This window comes from Teleopsis dalmanni, chromosome 1 (assembly GCF_002237135.1).
Source record: "Teleopsis dalmanni isolate 2A chromosome 1, ASM223713v2, whole genome shotgun sequence".
NCBI classification, from domain to species: Eukaryota; Metazoa; Arthropoda; class Insecta; order Diptera; family Diopsidae; genus Teleopsis; species Teleopsis dalmanni.
Window position 1 is genome coordinate 196,705,090 of NC_051846.1, and position 15,412 is coordinate 196,720,501.

Genomic DNA, 15,412 nt, shown 5'->3' on the forward strand with positions numbered 1-15,412 from the left:
CGAAACAGAAATAAAGGGGACGCCTTAGGATTTGTTTGATGTCCGGTTCCTCACATTTCATACAATTGCTGTTATGTTACACTTTGAGGAAAGCATCAAATGAAATCTGCAAACAAGCATTAACATGGAATCCTCAAGGAAGCAGAAGACCTGGTAGGCCCAAGCAAACGTGGAAGCGAACACTGGAGAAAGAAATCCAAGCAAGCGGAAAAACCTTTGGAGAAATTAAAATCCTGGCAAACAGTTGTAAAAAGTTCGTTATGGTCCAATGTTCCCCTGGGAACGTACTGGATTGATTGATTGATATGCAACCAATAATTTTATATAGGTGTACTTTATATATATTTATATATATATTTATATTATATATATAGCCTTCATTTATAACCATAATTAAATTGTATTGTAAAGGAAAATTACGTTCGTTAAGATGTTTGCAATATGGTAAGGAGGTATCGGACACCAATAAAAGTATATGTATATATTTTTGAATAGTTGATTAAACCCATATATAAGAATTTATAAGTAATATTAAATAATCAGTTTGTGATAAAGCCGCCTATGTAATGCAAATGATTATTATCCATCTTACAAATAAATTCGTTAATTATCATAATTCGAAAATAATAAGTAAGGTACATGGTTTCGTAAAACTTGAACTGGTCTCGGTATATCGTTGACTCGATATTAGTATCAAATTATTATTAGTTTTATAATATTATTTCTAAATCGCAATGATCGTTTTCATATAAGCAGGTTTAAATTTCTTTTCTTAAGATCTTCATTACAGGCTACAATAAAAACTATTTTAAAGAGACATACTCATCCATTGCCATTTGTCACAACCGTACAATATCACTAATCTCCAGCTTTCAGTTTGCACACCATTCACTTAACCAGGCAGAACAACTAGGCATCAATAACTGTTAATGGAAGCAAGCATACAACTGAACTAGTTGAACAATTGAACTAGTATGACTGCAATTGCACTCTGTTTTCGTAATAGATAAAACAAAACGTAATAAATTCATATATATTACTAATACTAAAAAGAATATATGTTACTAATAACACATTACTACTAATATTTATACTAATAAGAATAATAATAGTGCAACTAGCAACCGCAAATAAAATTTAGCTAAAATGGTACTTCAAATAAAGCAGTTGCTAAAGCATCTGACTAAATGGAATTACTTGTAAAAACCAAAATTATTGTTATGATGATTTTATAATTAATTTTTCTTAGAGCCCACCTAAGGTGTTAGTGCAGATTATTATTATGTGCAGACATATATTATAATTACGATCATTATTACGTAGTTGTGAAAACCGAATTAAGTTTATAGAAACAATATATAAATAAAAATACTGTATTTCTTGATAAATTGATGGCAATTATTATTTATTTATAAAATAATATTAATTAATAATAATTCTGTTACTAACAGTTTAGAATAGGGCTGTCCAAATCAAGGACTGCCGGACACATGCGGCCCGCGGATAATGTTTTTGAGGCCCGCGACATGTTTTAATCTACCACAATTACGCAAATTTTCTTTTGGTGTACTGATAAAACTGTATTATTTTATTTTTATGGAATGCCAAATAAATAAATTTAAATTAATGAATTAATGTAATTAAATTTAAAATTATAACCGTATTTTTATTTTTGTCAAAAACAACTATGAACGTATTTATTTGCTTCTGCGGCCCTCCAATCTGTAAAGTGGACAACCCTGGTTTAGAATATAATGGATATAGCACTGTTTTGATGTAATATATTAAAACTCCAGATTTTATTATGGTTTGATGAACTGTTATTTTTATTAAAATATTATTATAAAATCCATTTCTATGAATTAAATTATTTGTTTAAATTCTTAGTAAGAAATCATTTATCTATTATCAATGAAGACGCGCATTGGGCGCTAAATATGATTGACATTTGATTTGTATGCACTTTTTTATAGGAAATATGAAAGAAAATCGACAATAATAATTGCGTGCAACGCATATGTAAATTAAATAAAAATATGTAGAGGAAAATTGTTGCATATATAATATAAACTATATTTACATATGACTACACTGAGAAAAACATTGTAATTGTATTTCTCACATTAACACTTAGTATTTTAAAAGATATAAAAATGCTAAAAACTATTTTATAAAAACTTTAATTATAATAAGTCATATTTTTCCTTAACTGAGCATAAATTTTTGAAAAAAGAATTTCGGCCATATTTGCACTTCGATACACTTTTTCCTTTTACATAAACTGGACGGTCTCCAATCAAACCGTAGGAGTAATTGCAGGCAAATATGAAATGATTTATGCCATCATCGGTTGTAAACCGCGATGCGGCGCAACCGATTCTAGTGTTTCTTTCAGCAATCATTTGAGCAAAATGTCCCATGGTGCTATTAATATAAATATTTAAATTTTAGATTCATAAATTCATTTTGCGCACTATTATTTTATGAATTTCAACTTACCGTCCACTATAATTTTTTGGATATTTATTTATAATAGTCATATTGCAATCTTCATATTCATTCCACCAAGAAGTTATACTCTCCTTAATTATGAATTCATCAAACTCGGTGCTTTGCGGGCCTGTATAATTGACATTTGCTAAGTTTTGTCCAGAAAAATTAAAATTCACTGTATTCCTGCATTCATCATGCTCCATTTTACACTGTTTTACATTAAGCTCTGCTAGTTCTGTTAATTCCTGACCCCATTGTGTAGTAGCCATCTGAACTGCCGAGCTAAATCCTTTCAATTTTCCACCAGCAATCATATTTCTCCGATCATTATGCATTCTTAAAATCGTTCTCATATGTGTGGTGATATTAATGAGGTGTACATTATCTGGGCAGGTATTAGAAAAAAGCTATAGTAATAATAATAATAATATAAAGTTAAATAATACAGTGAATTAGTTCAAAATTTAACTTATAGGTATAAGTTTGCATATTTACTTTATTATTGCCGCATGCTATATGTTTTTTACCGGACGGGCACAATGTATTGGAACAGTAATCTTCTGTTTGTGCTGCTGTTGTTATATATATTATAGATATTAAAATTAGAAATTTCATATTCACAAGATTCTTAATGTCAAAACACACAACACTTGAGCTCTATAATTTAATACTAATTACTTGAAACAAGCAGTTTTGACTTTTATATCAACGTTCTCACGATTAGAATTCTTGAATTTGTTTTCTTTAAATCCATTAATGTTATATTAAGATTAAATGACTTATTTTAAAATTTTGCACTGGCTTTGTATCAAAATTTCAGCTATTATTTAGACTGTATAAGTTTCTTATCTGTTAGCATACTTCACATTTTATGTTGCCCAACATCAACAATATAAATAATATTAAAATGTATTAGGGAGGTCGATGAGTTGGAGAGAAAAATTTTGACCAAAGTTTGTAGTGAGACACGATTCCGTAGAGCATTTAAAGTAAAAATTACCAACAAACTGTAGGTCTGAACTGAGTTTTAAGTTTGCGTATTGTTCAAAATATATTGCTTCTTTGATTTCGCTCATTTAAAATTAACAATTACTTAATTATTTTTGTATAAGATTACAATCTCAAATTAATAAAATGAATAAATGAAAATAATATGATTCACTATAATATTTTAGAAAAAAATAATATAGATCATTATTCAATATTACAACTAGCAGCTTTATATATGAATACATAAAAATTTCATGATTCATTAACATCTTATTAATAAGTTCTTATTGTTTAAAGAGCATAATACAACTATCTTAAATTATATTTATTATTATGTGTCTTATAAACAAAAAGTTTATCTAAAACCTGATCAATAGAAATTAAAAAATGCATTGTATTTAACAAGTTTATTGTATAAATAAATTAAATCTTATTTTAAGTATGGCTAATCTTTAAACAACCTCTCTTCAATTGCACTTAATTGCATTGCAAATAAATTTTTATCAGTTAGGAAGTAAAATACTATTAATCCATTTAAATAGCTTTAAATATCAAATTAAAATAGATTTATGTTTACATATGTTGACACATATATATTATTATGGACACTTCATTCATTTAATTAAATATAAATAATTTTTCATAACTTGTCATATCGAAAATAAATTTTAATTTAACTGTTTAATTTATACTAATATATATTTATGAATTTATATCAATTAAAGGTAGTGTATTTTTGTTATAGAGTACGTACCTATATTTCCTTTTTTCATTCCATATTATTCTCATTGAAAATGACCTATTAAACTATATATGTTATTATCCCTTCTTTAATCTTCCTAGGTACTTATATGGTTTTAATATCTTTTAAATTAAATTATATTATATTTATTAATTAATTTATTTTATAGAATGTACATAGAGAAGGTTATAAAATTCAATAAATAGTTATCTAAAGATATTTCAAACTAAAATAATTTTAACCATTGTAACTTCGTACCTTAATACTACTTGTAATGCGGTGGGTAATTATCAGTTAATACGGTGCTCTTGGTGACTACATGGACGAGTTCTGGTCCCAATGTTGTATTATTGCTTGTAATTAATGTGTATACTCTAAGTATTCAAATTTCATTATGTTTTCCGTGTCAAGTTAGTGAGTTGGACCTTTCACATAGAACCAGTCAGCGTTCGACCCTTAGTTAATTTTGAATCCGACTTCCCAGAAATTATAATAAATGAAATTGTTTTTAATTTTATGTTTTTTTTCTGATATATTTATCTTGTTTTTAAAATTAAAATTATTTATAAAAATCGATTTCAGAAAGAGGTGAGTTAAATTCTGAAATACTTGACAAAGAAATCTTTTCCTATAAAACCAAACTAAATCAAAGCCATTGGAGAAAGAATAAAAATTTTATTATTTCCAATCGTTTAGTCATGAAAAAATATTAAATAATTATTTTCTTAGGAATCACGTTTTCTTATTTAAATTTCATATAATTCGAAGATTTGAAGTACTTATTTTCTTTATACTCACATTAGCATTGAACATTTTCAGCTTCAGTTAGAATCTCAATTGCACGCTTCTTATGACTTATTATGAAATTTTTATTTTATTGATACGATTTTATCGCAAAATAAAATTGTTTGTTTTGCATGAAATAAAAAACTAACATTTGTTTATGCATTTAAAACCACATTTTACTCATTTTATCATATTATTCAGAAAATAAATGAAAGCTGTTTTTTATTTTTTATTTTTATTAATAATAGTTTGAATGCGTTTGATACCTTTGAATATGACGCACTCTAGCGACTCTGTATGTTTCAAAGTTGGAACACAATCCTCTGTAGACATGGTTTACGCCCGTCCTACAAGTGGATGCAGTTCTTCCCGCGGAATATACAGGCATGCCAATAAAATTGACGGTTGCATAGTTGCATGCGAAAAGAAAGATATTAAATTCATTTTGGGTGTAAAGTGAAAGACCACAACCAACATGTGTATTGCTTTCAGCTGCCATAGTCGTAAAGTGTAGAAAGTTTCTGTATAATTATTTAAGTAAAAGTATTAACAAACTTCAGGTTAAATATAGTATTTAAAAATGACTAACGTGCTATTAAAATTTGATGGAAACTTCTGAATTACTGTCATATTAATTAGTTTATACTCTTGCCACCATTCATTAATGCGATTTTTAATAATCCAATCTATACGAAAGAAAGCAAATAATCGAGTATTGCCAATGAATCCCAAATTTTGACTCGCCGTTGGAAAAGCATATGTATTGTGGCACTGATCATGTTTCATTGCACATTGTCTCACATTCAAACCTGCCAAGTACGCTAACTCATTACTCCATTGCATTGTAGCCATACGTGACGCTGGTCTATAACCGGGCACTAGACCTCTGGCTAAATTGTTACGTCGTACATTGTGCGCCTTTAGTATGAGGTGTTTGTAGTGATTCATATTTATCAATCTTGCGTTAGTGGAACAGTTTCGGCTGAAGTTCTGCAGCATATCATAGAAGAGTGATTGAATTTATTAGAGAAAAGAAAACAAATCTTTTATTATAAAATGTAAACTTACACCATTGTTTTTACAAGCAATATGCTTCTTTCCCACATCGCAAAGATTTTTAGCACAGTAGTTTGTAGCTGATCCGTATTTATTATTAAATAAAATTAAGAGTATTACATTGATTAATACAAAAATATTCATTTTAAATAAAATTAAATGTAAGAAATATATAAAATTCAAATTTTCAAAAATCTTTTCTAACTTCTGCCGAATATAATGAGCTTGTGAATGCTCTTATATAGAATTGATCTTCAATGTTATGAATGAAAATAAAAGATTTCAATGAAAGAAAAATGTTTGATTCAAATAAAATATTTTAAAATTGGCAAAAATACCATGTGTGCATTATCATTTATTTGCAATAATTAAAAAATAGTTCAGATATGTTTTGCTGAACGAACTCGACTTTTGGATACTCTACTCGACAATGTATACATACGAGTACGGATATGCACTAATTGTTTATTAAAATTAGGAACACATTTTTTCAATTAATATATATAATATCATTTATATATACATAATAATAAACAATAATATATTATACTAAATATATATAATAAATTGTACATTATGTTTAATATATGAAAGACATATTTTCAAATTCTAAATTTTATTATGAAGCATCAAATCAAACATTTGAAGGTTGGGTTTTTTGGAATAATTGATTTATGATATACTTCATCATTATATACTTCATCATGTATTCATTTGTATCAAACTACCCAAATAAGATTTAACGTGAATATAAAATAATTAAGTTTATTTAAAAGTATATATTATAATATAAATGCATTTATGAAAAATTAAAACTCTTTTACACGATTTAAACATTGACAAATTATATATAGATGTTCAATGGTATACAAAATAAATGTCCATCAAAATTTTGCAATATGACCTTTCGATCGCCGTTCAATCTACAACAAGGTATCTTTATTCACACGAGTACTATAAAGAGCTTTAAATCCGTTCCATAATGTGGAATGGTGGATTTTGGAATCTTTACCAATTAATTCATAATCATCATATTCATAACTATACAGTCCATGTAGGACCTAAGCATGTCGTAAACATTCCTCTATTCATCTCTTCACCCATTAATTAATTTTCCATAATTCTCTCTGGTTGCTATATACTTTCATTTTTTTGTTTAACGAGGTGTAAAGCAATTGAAAGCCCAGTTAGTGTGAGACTTCAACCCACTAAAATCACCCCTATGTCCGACGGTTAGCCTTCTCGAGTATTTCATTAAAAGGCCATTCAGAGCATGAAGCTCAAACGTGAGTTTTTTGTCTTCAATTCGTCATTCCGCTACATTTTGCAGACTGTATATTTGCAGGTCTATAACTGTAGCTGTTCTTCTTTCCTCTTTACAAAGTCGCAGGCGACGCATAATTTGAGTTGCGAACGTGTTTTTGCATTCCATTTAGAGCTACTTCAGCACATTTCATGTACAATGCTGCTAGGAGATGGTAGATTCCCTAGAGTCTCCACTAATAGTTCCCCTTCTTCATGAATCTGGTCGCAGCGAAACTCCACATTTTCTGTGGATGTCATCTGAAGTATTTAATTGTCTATAGTATAGAATGAAAATTGATTACTAGTATATAGAAACAATATTATTATTAATATAATTTACAAAACATCGCGCTAGTTAACGTACTTCACGTTTTCAGAGGATTTCTTTGGTATATTATACCAATTATTTTACTAGAAGTTTATCCAAAAGCGTATTTTTGTTAGCATAATTATCTGAAAATATGGAAATGTATGTGAGAAACAAATTTTGTTTAAACATTGTGCTTCATTCTGTACTGAACTAAAAATAGACAGCTGTGACAAGTACTTTTGTCTGCATGGGATATGATTTTCCTACATAAAAGATGATCTGCCATACTTCAGAAAGCATATTAATTCTTTATAATTATAGTCTCTTTAAAGGCATAAAAGATCTATTAGAAGTTATGATGTCACCGCTATAATGGAAGAAAAAACGGTGATACATGTAATATATAAGAAAATATATTGTTTAAACATTGTGCTTGGTTTTATTCTGAACTAAGAATAGAGAGTTTGACAAATTGTCTATATTGGATAAGATTTTCCTGAAAAAAAAAAAGATTATCTGGCATGCTCGAAAAAGTATATTGATTTTTGTTTTTACAGTATCTTTTCAGGCATAAAAGATTCATGAGGTCATAATGACACCGCTATGATCAAAGTCTTTTATATTCCGTTATAATCATACTATTTTATTTATAATCATTTATTTTGTATGACGTCCAATTTTTTCTAACTGTTTTGAAAAATGTAGACTTCGATCTTAAAAACAAATGATTAAAAATATTTATTTTTATTTTATAAAAAAACACATGTCATCCTGAGAATGAATCAAACGACGTAACTCATAGTTCCAATGGATGATACAGAATTAATAAAATAAAAAAAAAAACAACTAATGTTTTGGTTGGACTTCATTACTAAATAAAGTTCTGTTTAAAAATTAACATTTGTGTCAACCTTAACTTTTTATCAAAATAGTTTCAAATTTCGTCTCTGTAAATAACTTCTGCATAAAAACAGATTTATTCATTGTACTCATTGGAAAATTTTACTATAAATTGATTTGTTCCAAAGCAAAAATTTATAGTCGCCAGTCTCAATTGTGTAGAACTACAAGCTAAAAAATGTATTTATTGCTTTCGTTAATTGTTATCTTTGGGGCCCATAATGCCTTGGGCGAGGAAGAAAATTATTGTGAAATTTACCATTGTGGTGAAACGCATATAGCCTGCAATAATGATGGAGTTAGCATAGCATTAGAAAAATAATTTATTAAAAAAAATTTTAAAATATGTTTTTTATATCTAGAACTTATCACCTGACTGTCCTTTGGGTACTGCAATTGTTAATATGACTCATCACGAACAATTTATTTTGGATCTACACAACGCAGTGCGTAATAAATATGCAGGTGGAGTTCCACCGTTGCCAGTTGCTGGACGTATGGCTCAAATGGTTTGGTGTGAAGAGTTAGCTGCATTAGCTGAATTGAATGTCAAAAAGTGTATATTGGAACCAGATGCATGTCATAGTACTATGAGAGCTCGCTACTCTGGGCAAAATAGTGGTATGACTATTTATAAGACATCACAAACCATCACTACTTTGGCTTGGTTAATCGAAAACCGTTTCGATACTTGGGTTAGAGAAGGTGAATGGGTAACAATGCAACAAATAAAAAAATATCCTGATATTGAACCAGCACTGTATGTTGCAAAATATATATAAAGTTTAACTTTTAATAAATTGTCAATGTTATTTTCAGACCGATCGGGCATTTTACGCTTATTATCAATGAGAAAAATACGCATGTTGGTTGTGCTGCTGTAAGATATAAGGAAGAAGCTTCTAGAATTTTCTTGTTCACATGCAATTATGCAGCTGGCAATATTATAGGTAAGCCAGTGTACACTGAAAGTAATGTACCAGGTCAAGAGTGTGAAACTGATACCAGCATACAATACCCTAACTTATGCGAAATTGATGAAGCGTACGACAATACACAATAAATTAAAATAGCTTATAAATTTGCTATTATATAAAAAATATGTTATATATTTATTTATTATATTATTATGCATAACCTGACATAATTGAATGACTTTTATTGAATTTAAATAAAAACCATATTTTCATTATCTGTTTGTTTTTATTTTATAATTAAATACAATGACAATGATACAATGATTCAAAATAATGTATTTAACGCAGAGAGAGAGAGAGAGAGATAATAGTTCAATAAATTATTAAACTTCTTGAAAACTTTAATTTAGGTTCTTAGGATTAAAAACACAACTGAACAATTAAATCCGCACAGACTATTTGATGTACCTAATTTAATAGAAAGAGACTTCGAAATTAACACCAAAAAACTGGGAAGTAATTGTTAACAAATTTAAAGAACATATGGAAACCAAAAAGTAGTCCACAACACCTAATATTTGAAGTATTTCTTGCAATAAAAGTGTTCTCAAGAAACCAAATTGTTAATTGTGATTATTATTAATTATTATAAACGAACACCTTATTATACTGATAAAAATTGCAATGGAACTATATACGTGACTGATCGGTTCTAAAATTTTGACCCAAACTGAGAATGGGTTAAAGGCTCAGGTTAAGTTAGAGTGGCAGTCCTGTGACTAATTGAAGTTGTTTTATATAATTTGGAACTCAAAAACTGTGTAACGTGCCCATTTGCAAAAACTTTCATCTAACTTATTCTTTCACTCATATAATTCATATAATTTATAATTCATGTAGCATTTAACTACAAAACAGAAGAAAAGTTTAACAACCTATTGAGTTACATGACGATTAATGAAAATCCCACTATAGTTGCAATAATAAAAAAAAAATAGAATTTGTTCTATTTCACTTCAATTACTATAAAATAAAATAAAAATAGAATAAAAATAGAATAAAAAATAAATAAAAATAGAATTATTGAACAGAATTACGTTTTATGCCAACGGAACCCAATTTATGCGGATGCATGTGTAGAAGGTTTAGTATTTCCGAATTATAATAATAATAATGTTTAGCTATTTTCGAAGACTTCATGACAATAGTCCCATTTTTTTATGGAATGTGTAAGCATAATACAACAAAAAGTAGGATAAGTTATTGGATAAGTCAGTTAAAAATTAAATTAATTAGATTAGAATGGCTAAATAGTTTCATATATTTTTCAAATGTAGTCACCTTTTGATTCGAAGGTTTCAATGGTGTTAATGCGTATTCCTCTGTCCAAGTGACACTTTTGCACAGCTTTGTTAACACAACAAGATATGAGTACGCGATGAGTATTGGATCCAACTAGAAAAGTGCTATTGGAACATCTTTGTTTGGATATATATCAGCCGGACTGATTAGTTCGTAGACTTCCATAGTGTAATGTCTTAATATTGCTTAGTAGTGTTTTAGTTTATTAAATATATTCCAATGGTATCTCGAGTTATTTACACCTTAATAATCTATAACTTTTTTCACTCATCCCATAATTTTAACTAAAATTGTGTTTAAATATTTTCTGGGTACATCTAAAGATGACATGTATGTATATATAGATAGATGTTGATAGATTTAATTTTATTTAATTATTTAGTAGTGAATAGTTGTTATGCAGTTTATCAAAAATAAGTATTGAAATCAGTAAGAAATTAATTAAACTGACTACAAGTCTCGATAAAAATGAATAAAAAAATGTTATCATGCTAGCTTCACTTAACTATTTATATATGAAAATATTACAATTATTCGATAAGTCAGTTTTTTAATTAATGTTCGATGTTCAAAAATAAATAAAAAAAATTTAAAAAAAAAAAACAAAAAAAATTCTAATTAAATTAATGCAAAAGAGATATGAGTTACTTGCACTTGAGAAAAATTTATCTGCATTTCTATTAATTGAAATAAAAACACATTGCTTTTTATTTTTGTATATTTTATTATTATACATAATTTGTTATTATTTAATTAAATCTAAATGTTATTTAAATATATATTTCACTTAGTTTGTAAATGTTCAGTTTTATAATGAAGTATATTTATGTGTTCCTGCTGTCTTTAGCAATTTTAGTGAATTTTTGATATACTTTGTTAAATAAATAAACATCATCCTTTATGTATATAATATATATATAGACATTATGTATATATAGTTTTTGTATGTATATAGTTTGTATATGTTTTATAAATTTATATATGAATACTTTATGTGTCTGTCCGTTTCCTATGCAATCTTTTAAGGTGTTTTCTGAGGTGTTTCTTGATGCGATTTTATTAGTTGAAAATATTTATTTTTAGTTTTTATTTTTTTATTTTTTTGTTAATAATCTGAATAAAAAATATTTTAATATTTTTTGTTTAGTGTTCCAAATATATATATATATCTTTTCAAAATGTTAGGTGATATTTTTGGTTTAGTATATTGTTAGCATGTATTTGTCTAGATTAATTCAATCATAATAAAATTGAATTATTTTGTATTTATTTTATATTATACATTCACATTATTTATTAATAAATTAGATGATCAAAATTTAGTTTATCGTATTACTTTTACAATATTTAAATTTCGTGCAAACAACTTTTGTTTCAATATAATTTATTGCAACTATAGGTTTATAGCATTATGGAACAATTTCATTTTTTCTTATAGGAAAAGATCAATAATATTTTATCATTAAATAATAAAATAAATAAAAATATTTTTATTGGATTTTAATATGTAAACTAAAATAAATTGATATGATTCGCTTCTTCTATTACAAAAAAAAGTTTGAGTTTATATAAAGAGGTTATTAAAAATAATTTTTTTTTTAAATTTATTAAATAAAAGTAAAAAATAAAAGTGTGCTAAGTAAATAGCAAATGTTAATACACTAGAGCCCTCTGTCATAGGGTAGACACATTCGATGTTATATGATTTCATGTTGTCTGAATCACTTATAGCTTACACATTCTATAGCAACTATCGTACTTGAAATAATTAAAATGGTTTTCTTTTAAAATTTATCCTTAAGATAATATGGCCATGATATCAATTATAGCCATTAAATAATAAATGTCTTCTTTTACAAGAAATGTACATATAAGTGTTGTCGTCTTGTACTAGCAAGATCACAATTTCTCTCTCGTGTGATACAAATCCATCATAAAATAACGCTTACTAAGAAGGAATCTAGCACTGTAAGAAAAGCATATCATATAATATTTTTTTTGTATATCTTTTTTTATATCTTCTTCAATGTCATATTCATAAAATGCAATGTTGGGGATGGATAAAAGAATAATGGACTATCTTGTTGTCTTTAGAAAAGTAAAAACAATTTCATAAATTAATTTTTATAAAACCTGTATTGAATAGCATAATAAATTTAAGTCGAACATGGAGGATATATGAGCAGAAAGCAACAGGTGTATTTCGAAAAATCTTAGCTAATTGGTTTCAAATATTTAATAAACTTAAACGACATTGAACAAAAACCGGTCAAAATATACAATTCCGTGTAAACCTACCTACCTGTTTTATCTGGGTAGTTATATATTTTTACCTTGTCCAGACTATTTCATTATTTTAATTTCACTCATTTTTTTATATTAGTTCAATTAAACTATAGACAGACAAAAATATTAAATCTAAATGACTTTATATATGTATATGAAAAGAGAATAGTGGATAGTGAGATTTTTCTATTTTAAAATAAAAAAGAAATAAATAAACTCGAAATGGAAGCTTTGGTTTGACTTGAAAGCTTCGATCTATTGGATTGGTAGCTGCGAGATACAAATCCATGTGTATCTAAAATATTACAAAAACAAAAACGTTTGAGAAAAACATTAATTGAAATAATGTATGGATTTGTATTGAAATCCTTTGTTAGTACCATTACATTCATGCGATAACTAAAACGTTTCGTATAAAAGCTTTTAGTTACTTTAAAGCGTTAGCTATTATAGACATTATTAAGAACCAAGCCGACCTATAAATTTATGTTGTGATCTTTCAGTATATATAATTAGCTCTTAATTAAGACAATTGTAAAAACGAGAAGAATCTATAAATTTGTGATAAATTGCCAGTACAGATAATGAACCCTTAATTCAGACATTATTAAGAACCAGAGCCAACTATAAATATAAATTTAATTCACAGGCAACTGGAAATCCAGTAGGCAATTAGAAATCCAGTGGGCAACTGGATTTGTTTTTGCTTATGCATTATTTTCCATACGAATAAAAAGTAAAGGTACAAAGATATATATTGTATATATTTTACGAAGTCAATAAAAGCTGGTGTCTAAAAAGACTTGTACCTTAGCGTAGTTGCATATTTTGCTATAAGGGGAGGTTAGCACCTACTCAAGGGTCTCCATTTATATAATCAATTATGAGTCAAAACATTGTTACATATAAGACTCTTAATGATATTCTTATATGACCAATATGTGATACAATTAAACCAAACTAAATCAAAATATTTTAATAATATATAGTAATCATAAAATCAAAATTTTGTGTTGTCTAGTAATAGGATGATTTCCTATTAACCCCATATGATTTAATGAAACATCATAGTTAAGTAAAATAATTTTGGGGTTTAAAGAACTTCTCATAATAAAATTGTGTTTAATAGGTAAGGATAAGTTCTACATTTGACTTATACATATAAAATTTTTATTAACATTAATTTTCGACTTATAAAAATGAAAATTTACATACATACAACATGTGGTTTTTATTACGTTTTTTTTTATTTTATTTTTAAGTGTTCGCCAAACTTTGTATTATTTTCGATAACACAAATTTTAAAATATAACTTTAACTTATTTAATTAAATTATATACAAAGTACAATTATTATTTTAAATTTATTTAGCAAAAGCGCTGAAAAACTAAAATTTAATTTGTGCATTTAATTTATGTTTGTTTCTGTAATTCTTAAGTTTTATTATTAAATAAATAAAAATACTAATATGATATAGGCATAACTCCTTTTATTACAATAAATATGTCAAATGTGTAAATAAATTAAAAGTGTAAAATATTTCGAAATTTTTACTGAACTTTTCAAAAACAAACGATCATGTATGAAATGTATATATTGATTTTATATGGGCTTAAAAAAATATTTAATTATAAAATTCAGCATTAAACGAAGTACACAAATAAGATGTAACTTAAACAAAATATAATGATATCCAGAATCTAATCTGATATACAAGTATATATAGTTGAAGCTGGAAAGCTCTTATTATAATTGAATTTTATTTGAATTTGATATAAATTCTGCCTGTATACAAAGGCCTACCTTAAATTAGATGATTCAATTTTTTACTTTATATAAAAGGCTTAATATATATTTATATTCTTAATAATCACACATAAAAGTAGTAATTTATTTAAATACGTATGCAATATAGTTTAAACCAGACATTTTTTAAAATTATTTTCTTTGATTTTAAATGTCATGAAAGCGCCGGATTTAAGATTTGATTTTTGTATGTTTTTAACATTACGAAAAAATTATTACAAGCTAATATTTAAATAAAAATTTGTATAACTAAGTTTAAGTATACAAAAGCAACAAATTGCGTATTAAATTAAGTTTAAGTATTTGTTTGTCATATGTAGTTCTATAACTAAGTGAAAGTATGTTACACACGTCTTAAAGCATAAATACAGCATTATGATATTTTTTGCAATTTAAAATTAAGTTCCTTATAATATATATACTTTTATACTACAACTTTAATTTGAATGAATTTTTGTG

At 26.6% G+C, this 15,412-nt stretch overlaps 3 protein-coding genes across 3 annotated transcripts; 1 reads left to right on the forward strand and 2 right to left on the reverse strand.

Moving 5' to 3' along the window:
- Positions 1 to 2,183: 2,183 nt before the first annotated feature.
- LOC119667023 (antigen 5 like allergen Cul n 1-like) lies at positions 2,184 to 3,147 on the reverse strand. The gene is made up of 3 exons (XM_038076302.1): positions 2,989 to 3,147; positions 2,500 to 2,900; positions 2,184 to 2,424 (listed from the first exon to the last, which is right to left on the reverse strand). Exons 1-3 carry the CDS (start codon positions 3,106 to 3,108, stop codon positions 2,184 to 2,186), a joined length of 762 nt encoding a protein of 253 aa, XP_037932230.1. The 5' UTR covers positions 3,109 to 3,147.
- Positions 3,148 to 5,499: 2,352 nt separating this feature from the next.
- LOC119667024 (antigen 5 like allergen Cul n 1-like) lies at positions 5,500 to 6,211 on the reverse strand. The gene is made up of 3 exons (XM_038076304.1): positions 6,080 to 6,211; positions 5,636 to 6,001; positions 5,500 to 5,532 (listed from the first exon to the last, which is right to left on the reverse strand). Exons 1-3 carry the CDS (start codon positions 6,209 to 6,211, stop codon positions 5,500 to 5,502), a joined length of 531 nt encoding a protein of 176 aa, XP_037932232.1.
- Positions 6,212 to 8,706: 2,495 nt separating this feature from the next.
- LOC119673375 (antigen 5 like allergen Cul n 1-like) lies at positions 8,707 to 9,774 on the forward strand. The gene is made up of 3 exons (XM_038084641.1): positions 8,707 to 8,880; positions 8,945 to 9,342; positions 9,402 to 9,774. The coding sequence occupies exons 1-3, from the start codon at positions 8,761 to 8,763 to the stop codon at positions 9,643 to 9,645; spliced, it is 762 nt and encodes a 253-aa protein (XP_037940569.1). The 5' UTR covers positions 8,707 to 8,760; the 3' UTR covers positions 9,646 to 9,774.
- The last annotated feature ends 5,638 nt before the right edge of the window (positions 9,775 to 15,412 follow it).

Coding starts and splice junctions, on each gene's coding strand:
- LOC119667023 (XM_038076302.1), bottom strand. CDS start 3,108: ATGAAATTTCTAATTTTAATATCTATAATATATATAACAACAGCAGCA. Junction 2,901..2,988: donor TAGCATGCGGCAATAATAAA/GTAAATATGCAA, acceptor TTATTACTATAG/CTTTTTTCTAATACCTGCCC. Junction 2,425..2,499: donor CCAAAAAATTATAGTGGACG/GTAAGTTGAAAT, acceptor TTATATTAATAG/CACCATGGGACATTTTGCTC.
- LOC119667024 (XM_038076304.1), bottom strand. CDS start 6,211: ATGAATATTTTTGTATTAATCAATGTAATACTCTTAATTTTATTTAAT. Junction 6,002..6,079: donor TTGCTTGTAAAAACAATGGT/GTAAGTTTACAT, acceptor GATATGCTGCAG/AACTTCAGCCGAAACTGTTC. Junction 5,533..5,635: donor ATAAACTAATTAATATGACA/GTAATTCAGAAG, acceptor ATAATTATACAG/AAACTTTCTACACTTTACGA.
- LOC119673375 (XM_038084641.1), top strand. CDS start 8,761: ATGTATTTATTGCTTTCGTTAATTGTTATCTTTGGGGCCCATAATGCC. Junction 8,881..8,944: donor TAGCCTGCAATAATGATGGA/GTTAGCATAGCA, acceptor TTTTATATCTAG/AACTTATCACCTGACTGTCC. Junction 9,343..9,401: donor CCTGATATTGAACCAGCACT/GTATGTTGCAAA, acceptor TGTTATTTTCAG/ACCGATCGGGCATTTTACGC.